This window comes from Myodes glareolus, chromosome 17 (assembly GCF_982192425.1).
Source record: "Myodes glareolus chromosome 17, mMyoGla1.1, whole genome shotgun sequence".
Lineage (NCBI taxonomy): Eukaryota > Metazoa > Chordata > Mammalia > Rodentia > Cricetidae > Myodes > Myodes glareolus.
The window spans coordinates 53,866,158-53,888,759 of NC_142042.1; the positions used below are offsets into that span (position 1 = coordinate 53,866,158).

Consider the following 22,602-nt stretch of genomic DNA (forward strand, 5'->3'; position numbering starts at 1 on the left):
TGTTGCTGTGCCATTGCTATGCTGCTGGATTTCCCCTTGATTTGTCAGTTATTGCTTGCTATCAGTTTCCCTTATCCTGTCAGTTATTTCTGCTAAACACTATGGGTATCTTCAAGACAGGTTACAAAATGCCATGGTTATTCAAATTAAAAATTGGATAAATATCTATTTAAATAAAAAAGGGGGGAATAATAAAGGAACTGCCCCCGATGCCAAGAATGGCTATTCGCCATGGCTCTGTTCACTATAAATTTTTTAAATGGCAACACGGCCTATACCATGAAAAACAAAGACCCTTAATCAGTTATCTACCACAGTGGCTACAGCCCTGGATCAGCAGGCTACCATAGATACATCTATTAGAGGTAAAATAATGGTTCTTAATTAAATAATTGACCTAGTACAAAAACAGGTGGATATCTTATGGCAGCTTGCCCAATTGGGCTGTGAATGGAAAACTCCAGCCTTATGTGTGACCAATGTACCATATGAGAACTTTATAAAAGTGGCTAACTTGTCCCGAGAATTGTCTTTGTATCTTGCAGGAGAATTTTGATGATTTGCTGTCCTCCTTGAGACGGTCCATCGTGACAATCAACTCCACGCGAGTGGACATAAGCTTGGCCGAAGAATTCCAGTCCTGGATCGTGTCCTTCATCCCCTACTTCAAAGAATGGGTGGGGGTGGAAATGTTTTGGAACGGTCCTACGCTATGGAATAGTGTTTCTCCTCTGGATGGTCTGCTGACTCAAATCCCAAAGTCTTAGGGACAAAGTGGTTTTTGCACACCGCTGGCTGCCTTGGAACAGGGAGCTTCTACTGATATGTGGTTATCTATGTTAAAGCAGTAAGGTTTAAGCCAACCAGCTCCTGCACCCCTAGGACAATGGTCCATTGCACAGGGTGGAGTGCTTGGCTTAGCTAGCCCTGAAGGTTGTGGAGCTGAAAAGCATCGCACAGAGAATGGCCCTCTCTGAGAGATAAGTCGCTCTGCATAAGGGTTTCCTGCCGTATGTTCCCTTTCCCAGAAAAATGGCAGAGGGCAGGCCGGATAAGTTCCAGGTGTCATGAACCTAGGGGCAGATTCCGTGTAAGCCCATTTTAATGTTTCTATTTTGGGAAGTGCGACCTCTATCTTTACCTTCCTAGGGAGTTGCCTTCTGCAAAGAAGTAAAATTAGGGGGAGATGTAGAAGGCCGCAACCACACTCTCCTCCATAGATGGCGCTGCACCGCCAGGTGAGCTAGAAAGCTCACACGTGTTAGTAACTTTCCACTACTCCCAAGGTATCACCTGGGACTGGGAGCAGTTGACCAATCCAAGAATGACACGTCCAAAGCAGGGTCTGTTTCCTATATAAGGGATGGGTTCCATCTTATCTGGGTCTCCGCCATGTGGCTTATGCTCTAGCTCCCAAGAGACATAAAGCTTTTCTGCAGAAGGATCCTATGTGTACCGCGTGGTTCTTGCTGGCGAGACAGTAGCGCGGGACAGCTGCTAGGGTAAACTAGTCAAGAATATAATTGCCTGATCCAAGATAGTGCTGGAGGCTTACACAGAATGGGGTGGACTCAAGAGATACGTGGGAAGTAAAATCGATAAGACGTGATGTTTAATTAGATATAAGGGATGAAGGAGAGGAAAGAGTACAGAACACTCATTATATCTGGATAACCGCAGGGTTGATGGTGCCCCCCACTGAGATCACAGACATGGACATAGAAGGAGGTCTGGGGTGTGGAGAGATGATCATTTTGTTTGGGATGTAACATGGGGAACTTTGGATTCCATGAGATGAAATAAATGTACACACGCGCACACACAGATACTGAGACATTTTGCTATTTATATTTTCTGATGAATTCTTGGATGCTTCTAATTCCAGAAAAGGGACAGAATTACAGACTGCATGGTTCTCACATGGCTGCCAGTGTTGACTAGACATGGGACAACTGTCAGAAACAACATCAACCAAATATGCTGGCTAACCAATAATTTGTGTGGTCAGGTTCAAATAAACATCAATCAGATTCTTTCACGGGGTTGTTTCAACCAGGCAGCTACCCAGAGCTTCCAGCCACAAATAGACAATGGCATGAGATTGTCTCTCAGGCTTGGGCTGTGGTAGCTGTTGCGTCTCTATCTGAATTGCTAAGAAGACAGCAAGCTGCTACAATCGTCTTCCTAAAAGATTTGAAAAGGGAGGAAGATGAAATAAAAATACAGACTGATGAAGAACTTGGAAACCAAACCGCTATCCTTGAGTCTCTGGAAGAGAAAGACATGCAGAAAGAGACAGGGAAAGAGGAGACACTTGGTTTGTTCTGACTTTGAATTCCTGATCCCTTGAACATGACTGCGCGCGCGCACACACACACACACACACACACACACACACCGTACATGCTGAGTACTTTGATGGCTGTTCTTGGTTGTCAACTCAATTATACCTGGAGTTAACTAAAACCCAAGAGGCTGAATAGACCTGTGAGGGTTTTTCTTAATCAAATCATTTGAAGTGGGAAGACCCACCCCGAATCCAGATCTTCTGAGGTAGGAAGAGCTGCCTTAAATCTGGGCCACACCTTCTGCTGGCAACCTGTAGAAGGACATGGAAGAAGGAAGCCCTTGCTCTTTGCCTGCCTGCCCACACAATGGCTGGCAAGTTCATTCCTTTACTGACACTAGATTCTACTTCCTCAGGATTCTGACATATACTGAAGACCAGCTGAGACATTCAGTCTTGTGGACTGAACAACTATTGGATTCTTGGGATTTCCATTGGCAGACAGGCATTGTTGGACTAGCTGGAAAACAGCCTGCAAGCCACTCTAATAAATCACAATATAAATATATACTCATTATATCAGTTATATTACTTAAAGAACCCTGACTAATACAAATACTTAATTTTTTTCATTTTAGTTCTTTTGAGTATATACCCAGAGTTCTCATTAAAACAGAAATCCGTACCAGAAGTGGGGCTTCAAGTGATAAGGCCTTAAAATCCAAAGCTAAGCTATGATATCATTGGAGCTATATATAATAAAAACATACTACAAGATAGGAAGTTTGCAGCATGTGATTTTGGGTGAAGAAATAAATAATAGGCACATATAAGCCCTGGAAACCCAGGTCACATGCATAGGTTAAACCTACTGGAGGTTTTATGACTGAATTAACAGAAAATGCATAAGACCATTTGTTGCTCATGGCTTTAGCTAAAGGTTAGCAACAGAGAGACAGGGTTCTGTCTGGATGGCCTGTCTATCAGAAAATGAGGGCAGAGTGATTATATAATTTTGGTGCAAAGAGCCCATTTTGCCTGTAGCTGAAGCTCTCTGATTACTCAGAACCAAGTTCAGAAACTAATGGACCTTGCTAAACTATGGTCTAGTCCTAATTTTCTGTCTCATTGAGTTTCTAGTGCCAATGCTAAGTCCCTGATTGACAAAGATAGATATTGGGGCTGCTGGGAAAGGGCTGTTTGGGAGGAGACGTTACTGGGACAACAGCCTCAAAAGCTCCTTCAAGACGTTTCTTATTCTGCTTTCCCTACAAAACAAAAAGACCCCTTTCCGCTAAGTAGCTGAGGCTAGACTACAGAGGAGAGGAGACTGGAGGGGCGTACCCCGTGCCTGCCAGTTGTATCTCTTCGTGTAACATGGCATCACCATTTGAGAGAAGGAAAGTCAGGTTGGGGACGCTAATCCTGCGTTCTAAACAGCAGGAAATGTATGGACATGGTACTCAAAATTTATTTCAACTATTAAGAACAGGCACTATCCCAAGGACACCATCCTTGTGGAGCCAGCCAAGGCGCTTTGTTGCGGTAGTATTTAATGTACACTTGAATAAAAACGCTATGCTATTGTCTGTTCCTGAAGAGCTCTTCCTATCCCTATGCATCTAACTATTTTGAATTCTGCCTCCCTGCTTTTGCAGCTGTGTTGGTTGTTGGGGGTGTGGCCAAGGTTAAATTCACCATTTACTTTACAAATTGAAGACAAGAAGTTTCAGACTCTCACAGAACAAAAGAGAAACGGACTTAATTTGAATATCATGATGACTTCTTGACACTTACTGCCTCTGAACAAAGAGCAGACTAAACTCTCAAGATCTCCTGTGGGGGCGTGGCTTGAAAATACAGCGTCTCCCTGAAAATACTGGGACAGAGAAAAGGTCCCATGTGTCAGGCAGGTGAGCAGAAGAACAACACTGCAGACTCTGATTATTTGTCCAGCCCAGTGATGTTGGAAGGGACAGCTCTGTGTGTCACTTAGACATCTCCCGCTGTAATGCGACAGTACGGGATTTGGGATGGATAGCTTATGCTGGGGAGCTGGGCCTATGAACAAACAGGCTCATCGAATATCCTCAAGGTCTGAGCAAAGAAACGTGGAGTCCGGAGGGGCCTCTGGAGCTGGGCTCCAAACCCTGCTAAGTCAGTGAGAGAGCTGAGGAAGCGGGTGGGGTACCGGGTGAGAACAAAGCAGGTCTTTGGAGCTGATGACTCCGGAGAGGAAGAGAACCTTATGCCTAGCTGGTTTCTCTGCTTCCCAGATCTTCTGAGGCCCCTCAAGTCCATTGTCTTCTGCTTTCTTAACTCAAGCATAAGTATAATAAGCATAAACTGCAAGTTCAAGAGCAAGATCTAGACAAACATATATTTTCCAGATCCATTCATATCTCCATGTACCTAAGACCCTGAGAGTGTATGAAATCACACAAAAAAAGTGTAGATAAAACACATTCTTATTCTGGTCATTACAAGTGCCTTGTACTTCGTAGCACATACAAGAAAGTAAATACTTGCCTTTATTATTCTGTTGAGCCGTCCAAGCTCCATGAGGAAGCTCCTGCTGTCGGTCGCTCTCCTTTTACAAATGAGCAAAGTGATGGAAAGGGTGACACCACTTTGCCTGGGTCACACAGCCTGCAGGAGTAACTGTGAAAGCCTGGGATGAGTTCATCTTAGTTTCTTAGCAACAGGAAGGACTCAGAGTTCACAAGGCAGAGTTATATGCCCTGGACCCGAATCTGGAGGAGCAATGCTTCTCTTAAAATGAGTACCACTTTGTAGTCACCAGGACTGCCATTGCTTGACATTTGCAGAGATGTTGGAAGAGAGCGAGCGAATGGCAGGATGTTTGTCCCCAGAGTTTCCCAATTTCCCTGTGCGTGTGGGGGTTCTCGTCCCCCACTCTACCACCATCTCTAGTCTCATTGCTCTTTGGGTGAGACCCACCAACCTGTCTGCCCACTCATGAAACAGAGAGAAACTAGTGCCCCACAGCTGTCCTTCCTCAGTCCTATCCCCACTATTCTTAGGGTAATGCCCCCAATTTTACTAAATGGAAGTGGGCAGTGGATAAGGACTGTATTTTGTGGGAAATTTTTACATAGCCAAAATCATTGGGGAAATGCTGAATTAAACAAAAGGAGATGTCTGTTCTTGATTCATATCTTCTAGATTAGGGCATGCCAAGAATGTCCCAGATGGACTTGACCACCCAATAGCTTTCTAATGTGGCAGGATTTTAAACAGTAATGGAGGAAGAGAGAAAGACATTGTGGAGGCGGGAGGCGGGAGGTGGGAGGTGGGAGGCGCACAGGAACATCTCAAATCCTCCTCAAGGGTTTGCAACCGCCCACTCTCCTGTTCACGAGCAACTGACCTTGGCTGGAAATCGCAATAGGCAGGCAGGGGTTTGTCTGTGTGGGTTTAACATGTGGTTCAGGCAACTGTGTGTTTGTACAGCCGTGCACCCACACACCTAAGCACAATTGCTGGCAAGCAGTTCAAAGGTATGAACCAGGCGAGATTTTATTATTCGGCATTTGAAGTTTCCCATCACCTAATATTTGCTCAGATCTCTTTGGGGACACTTTGATAAATAAAGCAGAGCCTACCTCGTGGTGGTTGCAGCTTGTTGCTCTAGGTAGTTGGAGCTCCTATAGCTCTTCAAAGTCTAAGGATGTTTGAGAGGGTATGTGTTCCGACTCCATGTTCTTGGCCTTCCCCTTCTCCTGCCCTACCTGCTGAGGACATTCTGGAGGAGCCTTTGCCTTGAACTTCTTTCTAACTTGACACCCTCTGTTTATTTTTGCACCCCTAATTACCCTTTCAACTTGCCCTGGTTTATTTTTAGAGGTTTCCTATCCACCTCATTAACAACTTGCAAAAGCTCCTGTCTCATATTTCTCCCCTTTATACCCTTCATTAAACACAGTGGCCTTTGTTATCTCGGAGCAGGGGCCTTGTTAGGATTTAAATGGAATGACTGGAAGCTATTGCCTAACTGATTTTCAGGCGTGCCTTTCCAGTCCTCCAATCCTTTTGTTTGCCTGGGAGTCCAGGGCCTGTCTCCCCAGGGTTCTCTCTGTTCTTTTTTTGGTTGTTCTTTTTAGTAATCAAAGGCTGAGCCTGGAGAAGAGGCTTGGCTTCTGGCTGTTCTGTTTTGGTCTTGTTGATTTGGGGTTGGGGGTGGACAGGCAGCTCATCCTCATCCTCTTCATCTGTTCCCACCAGGGGTTATGAGGAAAGAGGTTGGCTGGGATTGTCCCCCCAAGCCTTGGCAGCCAATGTGTGAACCGAATGGCGATGCTTAATTAAATGAACACCAGCACCAAGGTCCTGAGCTTACACCTGCTGATCCGCCCACCTCATCAGGAAAACTCTGCCTAATTACTCCTTTCCACTGGTCCAGTTTGTATTCAAGCCTTCTTGGTAGGACTGGCCAGCATATTGAAAGCATCCTTCATCAGACATACCATATTCCGAGTACCATCCTGCGGAGGGAGGTAGGGCTGCAAGGGCCAGAAGAAGGGCTTTTGGTATGGTGACCCTCAGTGACCTGAGCTGGGTTTTCTGGAAAGGGTTAAGGACTCTGAGGTAACCTGTGGTTTGAGCAGAGCAGGGGAAACCTGCTCAGTAAACTGTCCTCTTTTGTGAGATTTTTGGTGTCCCTGGCAAGAGATGAGCCCTGCCATCTGTGCTACTGGCTCAGGACTGATGGGTGTGGAGAGAAGGAGCCAGGCTTCTGGCAGGATGGAGTGGCTAGGACCAGACTCCTCTGTGTTGAAATCTTCACTTCTTCCATGGTCTGGGAAGATCTCTTACTTCTCGCGCACCCTCACGTATGTGATAGATCTCAGGAGAGATCTCAAGGGCGATGGCAGAAATGATCATAGCAATGTCTGGAAAGGGCTGGGCACAGTGCCTGGCACATCATAATCACTCAACAGACAGCAACCGATACGATTAGTATCATCAGTAGAAGGTAGCCTTCCTGGCTCTAAGTGACTTCTGGAGACCATAGCAGAGCATACTTAGAGAATTGAAGTGACCCCATCCTGTGCTCTGTGCACGGGACAGGACAATTTGTGTTTGTTGTGATGCTGCTGGTTTCGGCCTAGGAGACGCCATCTACTCATTCCTTCCTAGTTTTCTTTAGCGAACAAATATCTGTAAGCACCATTCCATGTCAGGCACTTATGCAAGGCAGTCTGGAGACCTCAGCTCTTAAGCATCTCTAGTTAGATCATACTCTAGAAGGAAGACACAGCCATCGGGCTTGGAGAGGGAGAAAAAGGATCTATTGATTTTGATCTGAAAAGTACAGAACTCTGGGCCGACATTGGAGGGATGTTTTGAGCAAGAACATTCTCTTAGTTCATTTTCCTGTTGCTATAGCAAATATTCAAAACTTAATAATTTATCATGATAGTGAATTTATTCAATTCATGAGTCTGGAGGCTGAATGTCTTAAGATTGGGCAGCTGCAGTTATGGGGTGAGGAGGGTGTCTGTTACATCGTGACATGGCAGAAAAGCAGGGCAAGTGGATATTCAAAGAAGGGGCAAAACGGGTGACTCCACTTTATAAAAACCTTCCCTTGCTCTATGAGCTCACAGTCATGAGAACAAACAAACTCCCGTGAGAAAGGCAACCCCTCCTGATTACTGCATCTCTCAGGGGACCCGCTTAACCAAAGTACCACAATGGCCACCAGGCGTCACTGGACATGAATACCAGAGAGGACAGCCCATGTTCAAACCACAGCAAATGTGAAAGATGAGAAGAGTTTTCATGGGCAGAGGAGGGAGGGAAGAACATTCTAGAATGAGGAAAGAGCTTTAGTGAACTTCTGGAGAGGTGAAAATGCATGGGTGTTTGGAGAATGCAGCCTGAGAGAAGAGATGAAAGCTAGCACACAGGGCAGGACAGCGAACCTCAGGCAACAGTTGACGACTCCCAGGTACGGAGGGTGCTAAGCTGGGAGCCAAAGAGTGGGCAGTAGGATAGCAGAGATCTGCAGACCACTTTTTAAACCCCTGTACTGCTTGGGACCCAAAGGAAGAGGCCTGGATTAAGGCATGTTGTGGTGTCCAGATGATACTGGAGACAAGTCTAGAACATTCTTTGGATGGAACGGTTAGAATTTGATAAGTAACTGACCTGAGAAAAGGGTGAACCAGGAGTAGAATTGGAGGCTCTGGGTCTGGTGTTGAGACTATTAATGTGCTACAACCATGAGGAGCTACCCAACGAGATTGGTAGTCTGTTAGGGTGGGTACTGTGTATAAACATCCTGCAGAATCTCCGTAGAGTTCTCTAGCGGGAAATTGGGAGCTCCAGAGAGGTGGCTGCTTTGGGCAGCTCAAAATATGTTCTCATGTGAAGGGGCGAGGCCGATCGGTCGTTAAAAATTAACCGGACTAGCTTAATATAAAAGATACAGCTTTAATAAACAGAATGAAGGAAAACTTACACCAGAGTCCCAACGGTCCATCAGAGAACACAGGGGCAAAGAGAGAGGAAGTGGCAAGGCACTTCAATCTTTTATTTGTTTTGTGTGGCCCCAGGGGGACACACCCTAAGCAGAATGTGATTGGCTTAAGTTCCCCATCACTCATGGGCTGATCAGTGGAGGCTCAGCTAAACTCCCATTCTTGGGCTCAGTGGTTAAAACCAGTGTCTGCCCAGGCTCTCGCTTTTACTGTTACCTTCTGAATCCTTTGGTCTCTCATTGTCTAGTGTCTGCTTCGTAAAGCCCTCCAGTATTTGCCCTTGGAGCCGGTGCAATGCTCATTGACTGTGGGAAGGTGAGGATTGGTGGAAGAAGATGGGCAACTGAAGAGTAAGCCCAAAGAACTGCCCGGCCAGAGCAGCATTGTCCGGCTTCCTAATGTCCCTGTGTGTCCCCAGCCTGGGTTGTGAACACATGTCCTCAGTCAGGGCCAACTGTCTGCCTTGTTTTTTCCTTTCAATCTGGAAGACAGAAGTAAGGATGTGTTTGTGGGAAGGAGATGGCTCTCCCTGCTGCCATGGAGGCCGAGGTGTATAGCACCGATAAGAGCAGGCTGTGACGTTCAGGGCCCTGGACAGAGATTCTAGAGTGGGCATCTCTGCCGTGAAAACCTTCTTCCGTTTGTGCTGAGGACAAGGGCTGCCAGACAGATGCCGCCTGGGGTAGATCTGAGTCTACCGTCCTGTGACGACCCTGCAGGGAGAATTTGAGCACATCACCGCGGGAGCCAGGACTGAGTAGAGGTCTTTTCGGAAACCACCGTTCACACTCTAATCCAGTGTCTAAGTCTGAGACCAAATGCACCTGAAGACACGGACCTGGATTTCACTCTACATCAGAACCAGCAGTCGGGAGCTGGGATCCAGAGTGCTAGGCTCTGACACCGGAGCACTGAGTCCCATTTCTACCAAGCTTTCCGGTGGTTAGGGGCACATAAAGTTAGGACATTGCTGCCAGATGTTGCCCTCAGTTTCTGTTAAGCCTTGTGCTTGATCATCTGTCCCCTTCCAGGGATAGATTCTTCCCTCTAGCAGAATCCTACCTGACCCAGGTGTGCAGGGCAGCAGCAGGAAGGACCTGGATGATGAGAAGGCTCTGATTGGATCCCTGGTAGAGGACAGATTTGGTGAGAAAGTGGTAAAATAGGTATGTGGATTCAGTGCTGGCTTCAGCTGTGGAGGGGGGAACAGTCCCCTCTGGGACTTCCCAGAGAGGCTGAAGTTAGACCTCAGACTCTGAGTGGGACTGGAAGTCTTGGTTTGGCGAAGACAAGCTCCAGTTACAGAGAGTTACCGGCTGGAGAGACAAGCATGGAGACCTGTGACATACTTTGAATGTAAGATGAATGCATGTCAGTTTTAGAGGTAGCAAAGGCCTTGCTAATTTTTAAAGCTCCCTGCAAACATTAAGTATTCCTTTCTATGCCTGTGGGCAAAAGGAAAGTCAGGAAACAGTTAAGGGAGAGGTGTATGCCAACATCTTATGGTGACTGAGTTACCGGATAAGCGCAGGGAGGCCTTGGGAGCACGGTCATTATCCAGGGGACAAACATGATGAGTTTGCTCAGTGATACTTAAAAACAAACAAACAGTTTAACTGTCTTTAAGTAGAGTCTTCACCGTCTAGTTCCCACAGCCTGTCACTCTCTCCTCTTACACACCTATGCTACCTGCTCAGCCCAGGAAGGTACTGGAGTTCTCAAGTCCTGGATTGGCATAAAGGAGTGTGAGTGTTGAGATTCCAAGGAGGAGAGATTGCGGGAGTAATCCAGAAGGGATTTCGCGAGACCTGGAGACAGAGGGGGATAGTGAGAAAGACTTAAAGGGGACAGGAAAGATGGAATACACACGGCACACGGAGATTGAGGGAGGGGAGTCAAGAGTCAAACCAAGGGGCTAATGTAGCGGGAGTCCGCAGAAAGGAGGTCTGATGGCCGTGCTGGGACAAAGCTGCACAGGATATTTTAGGGGACTTGGGTACTCAACCAGGATGTGGGTCAGGTCCTCCACAGGGCGGTTCGCGATGTGAAAGGGTCTGAGGGCTGGGCCATTGGTGTGTAAACTGGGGTGACAGCAAAGGTGGATTCCATGATGGAGAGCAGAGTCCTTTTAGTGGTGAACTCCAGGGGAACAGGTTGGGGCTGCTTTCTTCAGTGAGAATCCACTGGTTCTTCGGGCTGGAGAGAAGGCAGAGCGGTGAGTACTCCTGAGGTTTGGCAAAACTCCCTAATGAGTGTCCTTAGGAAGCAGGGCTCCAGCGTATTTGGCTTTGTTTGCAGGGCTGGCATGGGCTCCCTGCACACCTGGATATAAACCACTCCACGGAAGGGTGTGGCTGCCTCTCCACAGGTCACCGTGTACTCCCAGCAGCTGTGCTTGGCCAAGGCCGAGCTATTAAGTGGCTTGGAATGTCATAGCCCTTCGTTCCAGCCAGAGAAGCTGCGCTCTGGTGCACGAGCCAGGGTTGCTGGAGCTCCTACATCTGCCCAGGCCACTCCAACTTGCAGGTTGTCCAAACACCAGGCAGCTTTCTGTTGGATCTCAGCTGTCCCTCCCCGACTCACCTACAGCAGCCTGTGAGGTCAGAGAGGCTGGCTCTCAACTGGGGCCCAAAGCGAGGAGCACACTTTCAGGGACAGAGGCTGAAAGAGAAGAGAACTCGTCTGATGAGAAGAGTTTGGTACCACGTGTCTTCACATTTTCCCCTAAAGTGAAAATCCAGCTGGTGTGATACCTGCATGGTCTCTGAAGCAGAACCTGGTATTTATAGGGACCAAACCAAGGGCCAGTCAGCTTCCGGAGGGAATTCCTAAGCCCAGAGTTCTCTGGAGTAAGCACCGCCTGGCTTTCTCCCACTGGAGTTCAGCTAAGGTTTTCTCTGGAAAATGCAAAGCTCTGTTTGGAGAAATTTAAGGAAGTTTGAAAAAGAGAGAGAGGCAGAGAGAGAAAGACGGAGACAGAGACTGAGAGAGAGGTGGAGACAGACAGAGACTGAGAGACAGATACGTACGTGCTTGCTGACACCAGATGTGCCGTGCTTATGCATACAGAGGTCAGAGAAGGGCTTGGGTGTCTTCTTCTACCACTGATCTCTATTACTTTGAGACAAGAATCGCTCCCTAAACCTAAAACTGAGTTTTTCAGTTAAGCCCCAGCAATCTTCCTGTCTCCACTCTCCCATTAACACTGGGGTTTCAGGCTCCGGTGAGACCACCCTTGGCTTATTATATTGGTTCTGGGGTCTGAACTCAGGTCCTCACGCTTGTAAGTGTTCTTAGTCACAAAGTTAACTCTCCAGCCCCACCTCGTCTTTCCTGATGAGTGTATAAAAACACCTTGTACACTTATAGTCGATGGCAGGAAAGTGGATGAAGGGCTCGGAGACTGAATCAGTTGTGTGTGTGTTTGTGACAGGCTCTCTAGGTGTGCCAGGCATTGTCCCTTTCCCCTGCAGCTGAGAGGACCCCTTGCCTCTGAAACTGTGTCTCAGCTAACCCACTGTGCAGAATCTAGACCTGGCGGTTGTGCGTGCACGCACACGCGCGCACGCACGCACACACACACACCTGGCAGCTGCAGGGAAAAGGACTTGTGAGATAGCTGACATTTTAAAAGACAGCTGGAATGAGTGAGATATCGACTGACAATTCATTAAATGTCACCACTTTTTGTTTCTCTTTAATGCTCGGCGCTTAAGTTATTCTAAATTAATTACGCAGCCACTTGATTTATTCCTCGCAAGCATCCCTCGTCCTGCCCCTCCCGCCCTTTCTCTGCTTCAGAGAAGTCCATGGCCTTCTTCCCTTTGTGCTCAAGTTATCCAGTTATGAAAGGTGAGTGGAGGGAAGCCTTCCAAGTCCTGAGAGGCCAAGCAGGCCTCAGGGGCAGTGTGACCTCAGTGCACCCTGCCCCAGCAGCTCAGCTGAGAAAACCACACTGTAGAGTGAGCAGAAAAGAGGCTCCGAGAGGCTACAGGACCCACCAGGGAAGACTCATGTCTTCTTAGTACATTTGCTGATGCTATAACCGAATGTCACAGAGTAGAGAACTCGCAAAGGAAAGAAATGTATTTGGTTTATGGTTCTGGAAGCCAGGGAGCATAAGAATACAGTGGAGGCATTTGCTTAAGGGCCTTGTGCTGGGTCATATTGTGATGGAAGGACGTGGGGACCCTTATGGAGCAGAAAATCTAGCAGGCTCATTTTTTATTAGGAATTCATTTCCAAGAAAACCAACCCATACCCATGGCAACAGCAGTGATCTGCTCATGAGGGCACAACTCCTATGGATCTAATAATTACCTGCAGGACTCGGCTTTTAATAGCATTAAGAAGGCAGTTATCCAACAGGAGAGTCTGGGAATACAGCTCAGTGGTTTAAGGCTTGCATAGCATGCATAAAGCTGGGACTCCAATACCCAACAACAACAACACCACACACACACACACACACACACACACACACACACACACACACACCACATTTTGGAGGGAATAAGATGAAAGAAATTCAAGAAGTCAGGAATTGGCCCAGATCTTCTTGGATCCTGAGTTTACCAAACACATTGGAATCAAAGAGATAAATCCATTCCCACCAGGGAGATCTGGCAGGAAACAACATCGCATGGCAGGTGGCCATTGGGATTCAATAAGCTAGAGAATTCAATTGTACCCTTGTTTCCTCGGTAGGAGGGCAGGCGAGTGAGCAGAGGGCACAAGGGCATCTGTGAACATGAGAACGTCTCTGCACAGGGAGCTGGGCATGTCTGAATTATGGGAAAGCGAACCTTATTGGTAATTTAAGAAAGACAGTATCTGAAGCTTGTGTGGCTTTTTGATTTCACAATCTACTTTAACTCCTGGGTGTCACTGTCAGTAATTCCTCCGGAGAGCTGTAAGGCCAGGGCACAAAATGATTCTGCCCCTTTTTCCGGTGATTAGCAAGTCTCCTGCCACCCTAGGGAGTCAAATTTCCAGAAATTCTTAGAATTTCTAGCCACAAGTTTCCTGTTCACTGTCCCAGCCTGAAGGGTCCCCACATAACTGGCTCTGGCAGTTTTCAGGAAGAAGCCGCAGAGAGGAGAAATGTTACATGTCTCCAGAAAGCCTGAGGCACCTGCCTACGTGGACGCTCTTTGTGTGTCTGGATAGTCCCTGATATGTCACCAAACCTCCCCATCCACAGAGGAGAGCCACTTCAGGACACAGCGTCAGGCACCCTCTCAGTGCCTCTCAGCAGCACTGTGTTCTGAGCTGGTTTGTCTTCAGCGGAGAGCCCTACAGCAAGAGAGTCACATTCTGGTACTGCAGGGAAGGAGACACATGATGGCTGGGGACTGAGTGGATCTGTGGAAGTGCCTCAGCTTAAAGGACTCCCCGAAATCCCCCAAACCCTGTCTTTCCTGACCTGTTATGGCTTAGCATCCAGCTGTCTATTTTTTGAGTATAATGGCACAGGTCTTGTTTGGAGCTACACATGATACTGGAGTGAGCATGCCTGCCCTTATTGAGCTCTATGCTACTTTCCAGTACAGCTGCCAGGGTACAACAGGGCTTTGCCTTCCTAGCATCAACCATCATAGAGCATGTCTATGGGGTAATCGACGAGGGCGTTGAGCAGATCCCATGACATTTTAGTAGCTCCTGAAGGAAATAACTGATGTTGGGGACCAAAAGGCCATTGCCAGGCCCTGCCATGGAAAAGATGAGACTGAGGTTTCAGTTAGTTTTAGAGATTCCCAATGAAGAACAGATGTATAGATGTCTGGATTAGGCAACCCTTCTCTGGGAGACCACACATCCCTGCTGTATCCCTGGCACTGTCCTTGCCATGTTACAGAGAAATGAACCTCTGTGGATGTGGCTGTCTCCTCCTTGGGACTGTGAGGTTCTTGAGAGCTGTGCTTCATTAGAAGGCAGCCAAACATCAAGGTTGAGCCTGTGACTCTGAGTTTTAATCATTTGGATTCAGTTATGTGACCTCGGAGAGGCTCTTTAATTTTATAGGATTGAAGAGAGACTTGGATGAGACAATGCCTGAGGAACCCTTTAAATGTAGTCTGGCGTAAAGTCAGTTCTTTGGCATATCCTCAGCCTTCACAAGATGCCTGACGCTCAGGAGGTGATCAGCAGGTTTACTGAGTAACTGAATGAGCAAACACCTGCACGCGCGCAGAAGAGGTTGGCCTCCAGTGATAGGAATTAAGGCAGCTGAAGCGGTTGAACACTGGGGGCCTGGGGTAAGGCAGGAAAGAGAAGCTAGGCTGTAGGGTTGAGTTTTGTTGGCAGTCGTGGGAAATGATTTCCAAAGGAAACGGTAAGGAGGCCGGTGAGTTCAGGGTCTGGAGGACTGAACTCGACCTCTAGACCCGAGCTTGGTCCTGAACTAAGGGTCACAGCCTGCAGGATCCCCCAGTGAGCTGAGGTGACTGTGTGAACAGAATGTGGGTGTATGGTATCCTGAGGGAGTCATTATAGTGTCCTCCAGAGTGAGATCCCTATTAGCATTACTCAAAGCAATCCACAGATGCATGACAATCCCTATCAGAATATAAGTGATGCTTTCTTAAAGAAATGGAAAGACTCATCCAAATAATATTTATGTACTTGTGGTACCAAGGATCAAATCCAGAGCCTCACGTATGCTAGACAAGTGCTCTACCATACAGCTATGGTATTTACAGGTTGGGAAAAGAATGAAGTTGGAGGAATGATGCTTTCTGATTTCAAAAGTTAGTACAAAGCTATGCTAATAAAAATAGCATGGAATTGACATAAGGATGAACATGTGGGACAATGAACTAGATTAGAGGGCTCTGAGGTAAGCGGCTGCCTGTGTGGTCAGATGATTTTCAGTCTAAACAATTCAATGTACGAGGGTCCATCTTTTCAACAAGTGCTGCTAGGTAAAGCGGGTATTCACACGGAGTGGATTCCTACCTCACAACACACATAAAGCGTAACCCAAAATGGGTCATGTAAAAAATGCTTAAAGGAAAACATTAGGTTTGGCAATGATTTCTTAGATATCAAAGGCACAAGCAACAGAAGACACAGTCATCAAAACGTCATCGAAGTTAATAACTTTTGGGTGTTAAAGGACATGGTCAATAGCATTACAGAGCAGGGCCTTCCGAGGTGGTTAAGCAGGTAGCAGCACCTGCTGCAAAGTCATCACCACGGTGGGAGTTTGAATCCCAGGACCAACAAAATGAGTCAGGCGTCCCACCTGACATGCCTGTGACTCAGCTCTGAGGGATCTGGTGCCCTCTTCTGACCTCCAGGTGCCTGCAGGTGCAAGCACCACCCACACAAAGCAACACCAATGGGAAATTGTTTTGTAAATCACATACCTGACAGATTAGTGTCCAGAATACGTAGAGAACCCCCACAGCTCAACAGCAAACAAGCCAATTCAAAAGGGGCAAAGAATTTGAATAGATATTTTTCCAAAGATGCTAAATGGCCAATTAGCACATTGATGTTCAGCACACTAATTACTAGGAAATGCAAATGAAAACCGTAATAAGGTTGGGGCTGGGACTCAGTCGGTAGAGTATTAGCCTAGCACACACAAAGCCCTCAGTTTGATTACCCGCAGCATAGGAAACAAGGAACTGTGGTGAAAGCCTAGAAATTTAGCATTCACAGTGGAGTCAGAGGACTGTGAGAGCATCTTTGAAGACCTAGTTGGGTTACATAAAACCCTGTCTCAATTAATTAATTAATTAATTACTATAATTAGATACCACTTTACACCTAACGGTATGGCCAGTGTAAACAATAACAACAACAAAACCACTGTGGCCAAAATGCGGAAAAATCAGACATCTTATGTACCCTGGATGAAAATAGTAAATGGTACTGTTGCTATGGAAATAAGGACGGTGGTTAAAAAAAAAAAAAAACAAAGACATAAATTTTATAATTCTGCAATTAATTCTACTTTTAGAGGTATGTATAAATAAGAGTTGGAAGTAGGAATTGAAGGACTTTTGTGCTCCAGTTTTGAGAGAAGCATTATTCACAATAGCCTAGAGGCAGAAGTAACCAAGTTCCCACTGACAGATGAATGCATTAGCAAAATGTCATGTCTACACAGAATGAAATATTAGCCTTAAAAATGAAGAACATTCTAACATATACTGCAACGTAAAAAACCTTGAAGATTTGCTAAGTGAAATAAGCCAGCCATAAAATGGTAAACTCGAATGTTCCACTCCTGTGAGGGACCTAGACTTGTCAGGTTTATAAAGACACAAAGCAGAGTTGCGGTTGCTAGGCTCTGGAGGTGGCGAGTGAGGGCACTAAGTTTTGGTTTTGGAAGTTGAAACAAGCTCTTTGGATAGATGGTAGTGACGACAGCTGCAGACCACCGAGTTCTGCACCGAAAAACGATCTAAACAGCCTGGCTTTGTGTGATGTATATTTTACCACAGTTTTTAAAAGGCAGGGGCAGAGCAGAGGGGAGAAGGGGAAGAAAAAGAGTTGCAAACATGATTGAAATGGGCTTTTGTGAACAGGGTTATGTGTAAGCAACTCGGATGAGCCCGTTCTGAAGACCCATCTTCTGGAGCCCTTGACTGATCTGTTCTTGTTCATCAGCGTTGTCATTGATGGCTCCTTCGTGGCCACCTCCCATCATTGTTCATGTTGCTCTCTTCTCCCTTGATCACTGAAGGCTGATGGTTTCTGAAGGCCCTCCCTGCCTACCGGTACCCACTCAGCAGAGTCAGCTTCCTGTCCTTGCCTCTTATTCTGGGCATGCAAGTTTTCGGTAATTACCATCTCAGGCCTGACCTCTCTGCCAGGCGGCACCTGGAACTGCAGCTGTCTGCTAGACTCTGCTCCAGCATCTCCAATAGTTCGCCCCAAACTGGACTCTGTTATTGTTCTGCCGTTCCTGGCTGTAGTAAACAAATCCGGATCACTTGGAGCTCAGGTGTAGAAGATACACGAGGAATGGCTTTCTTCCTGCCTCGCTACCAGCTCAGCTCAGCTGTCAGCACTGCGCTTGCCCCCTCTGAGACCACATACCACACAGGCACCCCATTTTTTCCATCTACTCTTTGTACTCGGTCTCCTTCCTTTTCTGAATCAACCATTTGGTAGCTGCCATGCTCCACAGGCTGGTTACATTCGCTGCGGTCTTCCCTAGGGCTATTCAAGTAAACATTTTCTTGTCTTTTTCCCCTGAACTCTTGAACCTTGAGTGTTCTACGAGGTCATATGGGTAATTCTAGCAGTGGGTTGTGAAGGAATGTGATGTGAGTCACTTCACCAGTGCACATAGGCCAATATGATACCAGTGTTCTTTTCCCTTGGGCATGGTAACTAGTGATGTTTGAGAGGTTGGCTGCTTTGTCGTCTTGTGCCTCTGGATAAATATATCGAGCAGGGCTCCCCTTGTCGACGTGATGTACATGTAGAAAGAGTGAGAGGTAAGCCTTTACTGCTTGAGCTGAAGGTCGTTAGTGCAGCGCAACCCAACCTATACTGACGAATACGGACCCTGTTAGGCTTGCTTTGTTTTGTTTTGTTTTGTTTTGTTTTTTTTGAGACAGGGTTTCTCTGTATAGCTTTGGTGCCTGTCCTAGAACTAGCTCTTGTAGACCAGGCTGACCTCAAATTCACAGAGATCCACCTATCTCCGACTCCCAAGAGATGGGATTAAAGGCATGCGCCACCACCACCTGACTAACCCTGTTAGTTTTTAAAGCTCTAGTCTGAAGCGGTGCCTCACTGGCTTCTGCTTGCTTGACCTGCTAGGAAGGTAGCAGAAGGCACGGCGCCTGCTTGGGCATCAGAGCCCTTCTCTCAGCGGTTCGGTTCCCTGGAGAGCAGCAGCCATCCAGATGCAGTTGTGCAGGAACGGATGCACCTTCCACTCACTTCTCTACAGGCCACCTTCAAAATTAATTAGGAGCTTGGGGTGAGCAGAGAAGCTATTCTCTAAAGCTGGAGTGTTCTTTTAAAAATCTCAAGTCTACGATACTATTTTTTTTAATAGTTTTTTTTTTTTTTTTCCTGAGGCTTTGCTAAGTTGTGCTTTTATGAGAGTTAGCGGCACTTCTCTCCTGGAAATACAAAATACAAAAGCAGTGTGTTTTCCAGCTAGGAGCATGATCCATTTCCTCACAGAGGTTTCAGCCTCTGTAGGGGCTGCCTGTGGTGCTGCGTGGCTGTGGGACAGCCAGGTCCTATATCCCAAATGCTCTGAGCTTCAGCCTGGCAGAAGGCAGGCAGGACCCAGCCTGTTGTGGTGCCCTGGTGTCCTTCGTTCAGAGTGAAAACCCAATGGCCCTTCTGCCCGTCTCTGACCAGAGAAGTGGCTATCTACGTAGGCGAATGAAGAGAAAAGCAGGAGTTATGCTGTGCCCTGTGTGGGTGCTGCCTGCTGAATCCCGGCAACATAAAAAGACAAGAGAAACGGGCAAGAGACAGAGATTTAATTGAATAAAAACTCCAGGCTGTGACAGGGGTGGGAAGACACAAAGCAGTAATTAACAACATAATTTTTTTTAAAATGATGATACAATTAATTAACATCCTGGGTAAGTGCAAAGGGGGAGGGGGAGCATCTCTCAGCCAAGAAACACTGCGGACTAATGGAGGAGAATCTGGCGTCCTTTGCAAACCTCTATGTGCAAATGGCCCCAGTTATCACAACTTCAGCAAAGCTCATCACCACCCCCAAAGGGTTTCCTGTGCTGGGGGAAGCCACCAAGCCAGTCAACGTTGAATTTCAGTTTCTTCTGTATCAGCTTTCTAGGAATTCTCATCTGCGAGGGAGGAATCCTAGGCCGTTGAAAGGAGAAGCCCCGTTTGTATCAATCATGCTTCAGGAAGAGGAGGACTGATCTGGCCACCTTTGGTGGGGCCTTGTGAGGGGACCCAGGAGCTAAAAGCCTTCCTGGAATGGGCTTCTATGCCTACTGTATACCGTGGCTGATGGAACTGAAGCGGCTGACTGGGGTGGTAAGAGGGCTGGCCATAACCAGGGCACGGCTTCCTGAAAGTGTTGGGGCGTTCATTTAGTGGAAAAAGTAGCTGTGACATAGAAGAGTGGCTGTCTCTCGGACAGCCAGTGTTATTCCATAATCCGCAGAGACCATGCCCTCTTTTCTAAAAGTTTAGGATGGAGCGTCCCACCAGCTTGAGGGTTTAGGGGTGGCAGCTGGGCATGCATTTGGAACCCACTTCTGGGAGGATGGAATGCTCACACTAACCTCTATGCTCCTTCTGACCCAGAAAGCCCTGTCCCCTTCCTAGTTGCACTGATGTATGGCCACAATAGTTGCCTTAGTGCGGTCCATTTAGTGTCAAGAAACACAATGAAGCTGGCTGTTTGCTGGGACTCTTGTCATGACTTTGTGGGTTTTCTCCCTCTCAAGAGTACTTCCAAATAGGGGACTGCCTGACTAGACAGACTTATCAGTTGTAAGATAATCAACTGGGGAGACAATCTTTACACACCAGTCTCTAGCCCGAGGTTCATTCTCAGCAGAGCCTAGATTCCTCTACATTGACTAGAAAGTAGATGGCTTCTTTGTCACACCATCATGTTGGCTCATCCTGACCCTTCTTCTGGCTGGCAGGCACTACATAAAGTTAGAGCAGCAGAGAAACTTGGTGGTTTGACTTCAAGTGGGGGCTACTTTATTAAAACCACTAGTCCTATAGCATGGGGTCTATGCAGAGTAAGATACGAGGTGTGAGGATAGCATCTGTGTTCTGTTGCTGAAAGAAGGGCTTTTCCCAAGCTTGCTTGCTTCCTGCAAGTCCTGCATTGCCGACAATCGGCCCTGTGGAGCCCCAAGTGGGAGTGGGAACTAACCTCGTGTGCTTACTTTAGACTGGGCCGCTCACCCCACTTACAGGGCGCGGTGGGAAGGCCACAATAGGAATGTGCTATTATAAATACAGTCATTCTTGTTTGTTTGTTTGTTTGTTTTGTTTTCTAAACTGAACTTGTCCTACGGAAGAGAGCTAATAGAAAAACAAACAAGCAAAGATCCTCTCACTGAGACAGAAACAAACACCACAGAATACTTAATAGTTTCTAGAACTAAAGTTTAAGGTACGTTACTGACCCAGAGTCTGTGGGGCTGAAGTCGTCTCCGGCAGACTGGATTTCAGTTAAGAGGAGGCTCTTCATACACAGGCAGACGCAAAATTGTGGATTGGATTTCAAAATGCCCCATTCAGAAAAGAACATGTTATCTAGATTTTTCTTTGCTCTGCTTAGACAGCTTAAACAGCTGCTAGGTACTTTGTGGAATTATAAAGCTATGTATAACACAGAAAAATCACTCCGGAACATATGCGCCTCCTTTTTTTTTTTTTTCAATGAAGGTTATTTTTGAAAACTAAGATCTTGTTTTCAAACAAATGTGATTATTAACTGCAGTGTGTGGGAAAACATACGGCGTGTTTAGTTTTCGCGGGATTGAAGTTTCCACGAGGGATCAAAACGTTCCCAGTTGGGGAAAGCCAACAAAGGGGCGCAGGGATCCCCGACAGAGTCACAAACATGGCCAAGGTCTCATGATTTCAACATGGGACAAGAGGACCACGCCTTGGCTTGTGCCACAGCGGTGAAGAGAGGCCGGCTCCTAGATTGACAGGTCCCATTCTTGCAGGGCACTGAAAACATGGCCACAGCTCCACCTCACTGCTGCGCTCTCCGGGGGTGAGCACTTGGTGGAGGCACAAAATTTCAGATTCAGTCTGCCTTTCCCCCAAAAGACTGCTTATTTCACATTGTATTTCCCAGAGCTTAACTTCTGGGCTCTTCCCTTTTTGTTCTGTATCTCTCATCATTGCGTCTTTCTTCCTTTCTTGACAGCAGACCCAAACAAAGCGAAAAACCACGAAAACATCACCTTGGGAGACAGAAAAGACTAAGACAGGTCTGATCACAGACGACAAGGGTCTCGGCCTTGCCCTGCCCAGGAGCAGTGAAGACCATGGGCTGGCAGGCAGTGACGGCTGCAGCTGCCGCCACCGTGACTGCACAGACACTGCGTCTAGACGGCTGAAACAAGTGCGGAAAGAACATTGCTGAGTCCCGTTTGCGTGGCTCGGCTGCGCGGCTCATGGTGTCGGAGGTGGTTTCGGAGATGGGCATGAGCTCTCACTGTCGAAGCTGGCAGCTCGGCCCTGCCACTGTGGGGAGAAAAATGCCTGGTTATTGATGGCTGGGGCCACTGACATCTCAGAGTCACTGGCTCATGCATTGCGTCCACCTCTCCCGGCCTCAGGAAGCTTTCTAGACCATTGCTGTCAGCCATGCAAAAACAAAGATACAAGCTCAGAGCTTCCTGTTTGGAATACTTGGTTCTTAGAAAAGATCTTCCACAGACATAATTTCAGCTTCCTTTACAATATGGAGTGTGTGTGTGTGTGTGTGTGTGTGCGTGCGCGCGCGTGTGCGTGTTTTAACGAGGTGCCATGACTGAACCATTTCTGAGTGCTTCAGCCATTTTTCACACACTAAAAATCAGATTATGTTAGCAGCAAAGAGAGGCAGTGTGTGCCCTTACTGCCAAGAACCTGCGATCATGAATTATTAGCAATTTGTCTGGGAGCTGTTAACACAGGAAAAAGCAACCCTGCTGCTGCTTTGGTTGGGGCTCTCTTCTTCAGTCTTAAGGCATCCTATGAGCACTTGCGCCAGCTTGTGAAGGGGCAGGAGGTGAGGAGACAGAGCCCCGCCCATTCCCTCTAGGCATCTCTCAGCGCCCCTCAGAGCCCCATTGAAGCAGATGACGTAATGAGGCGGAATGGACT

General features: G+C 47.1%; 1 protein-coding gene and 1 long non-coding RNA gene across 4 annotated transcripts in view; one reads left to right on the forward strand and one right to left on the reverse strand.

Moving 5' to 3' along the window:
- The first annotated feature begins 8,927 nt into the window (after window positions 1-8,927).
- LOC146891269 (uncharacterized) lies at window positions 8,928-22,128 on the forward strand. The gene is made up of 2 exons (XR_015735350.1): window positions 8,928-10,149; window positions 21,659-22,128. It is a non-coding gene; the product is annotated as an uncharacterized LOC146891269 (long non-coding RNA).
- The window catches only part of Syt6 (synaptotagmin 6), a 61,863-nt gene continuing 58,499 nt past the window's right edge, over window positions 19,239-22,602 (reverse strand). For all 3 annotated transcript variants that reach the window (XR_014997656.2, XM_048442246.3, XM_085677897.2), the window contains one exon: window positions 19,239-21,978. Coding sequence is in view for 2 of the 3 variants with exons in the window: in XM_048442246.3 (XP_048298203.1) it covers window positions 21,907-21,978 (72 nt within the window). In the remaining variant the exon portion in view is untranslated. The remainder of the gene's footprint in view (window positions 21,979-22,602) is intronic.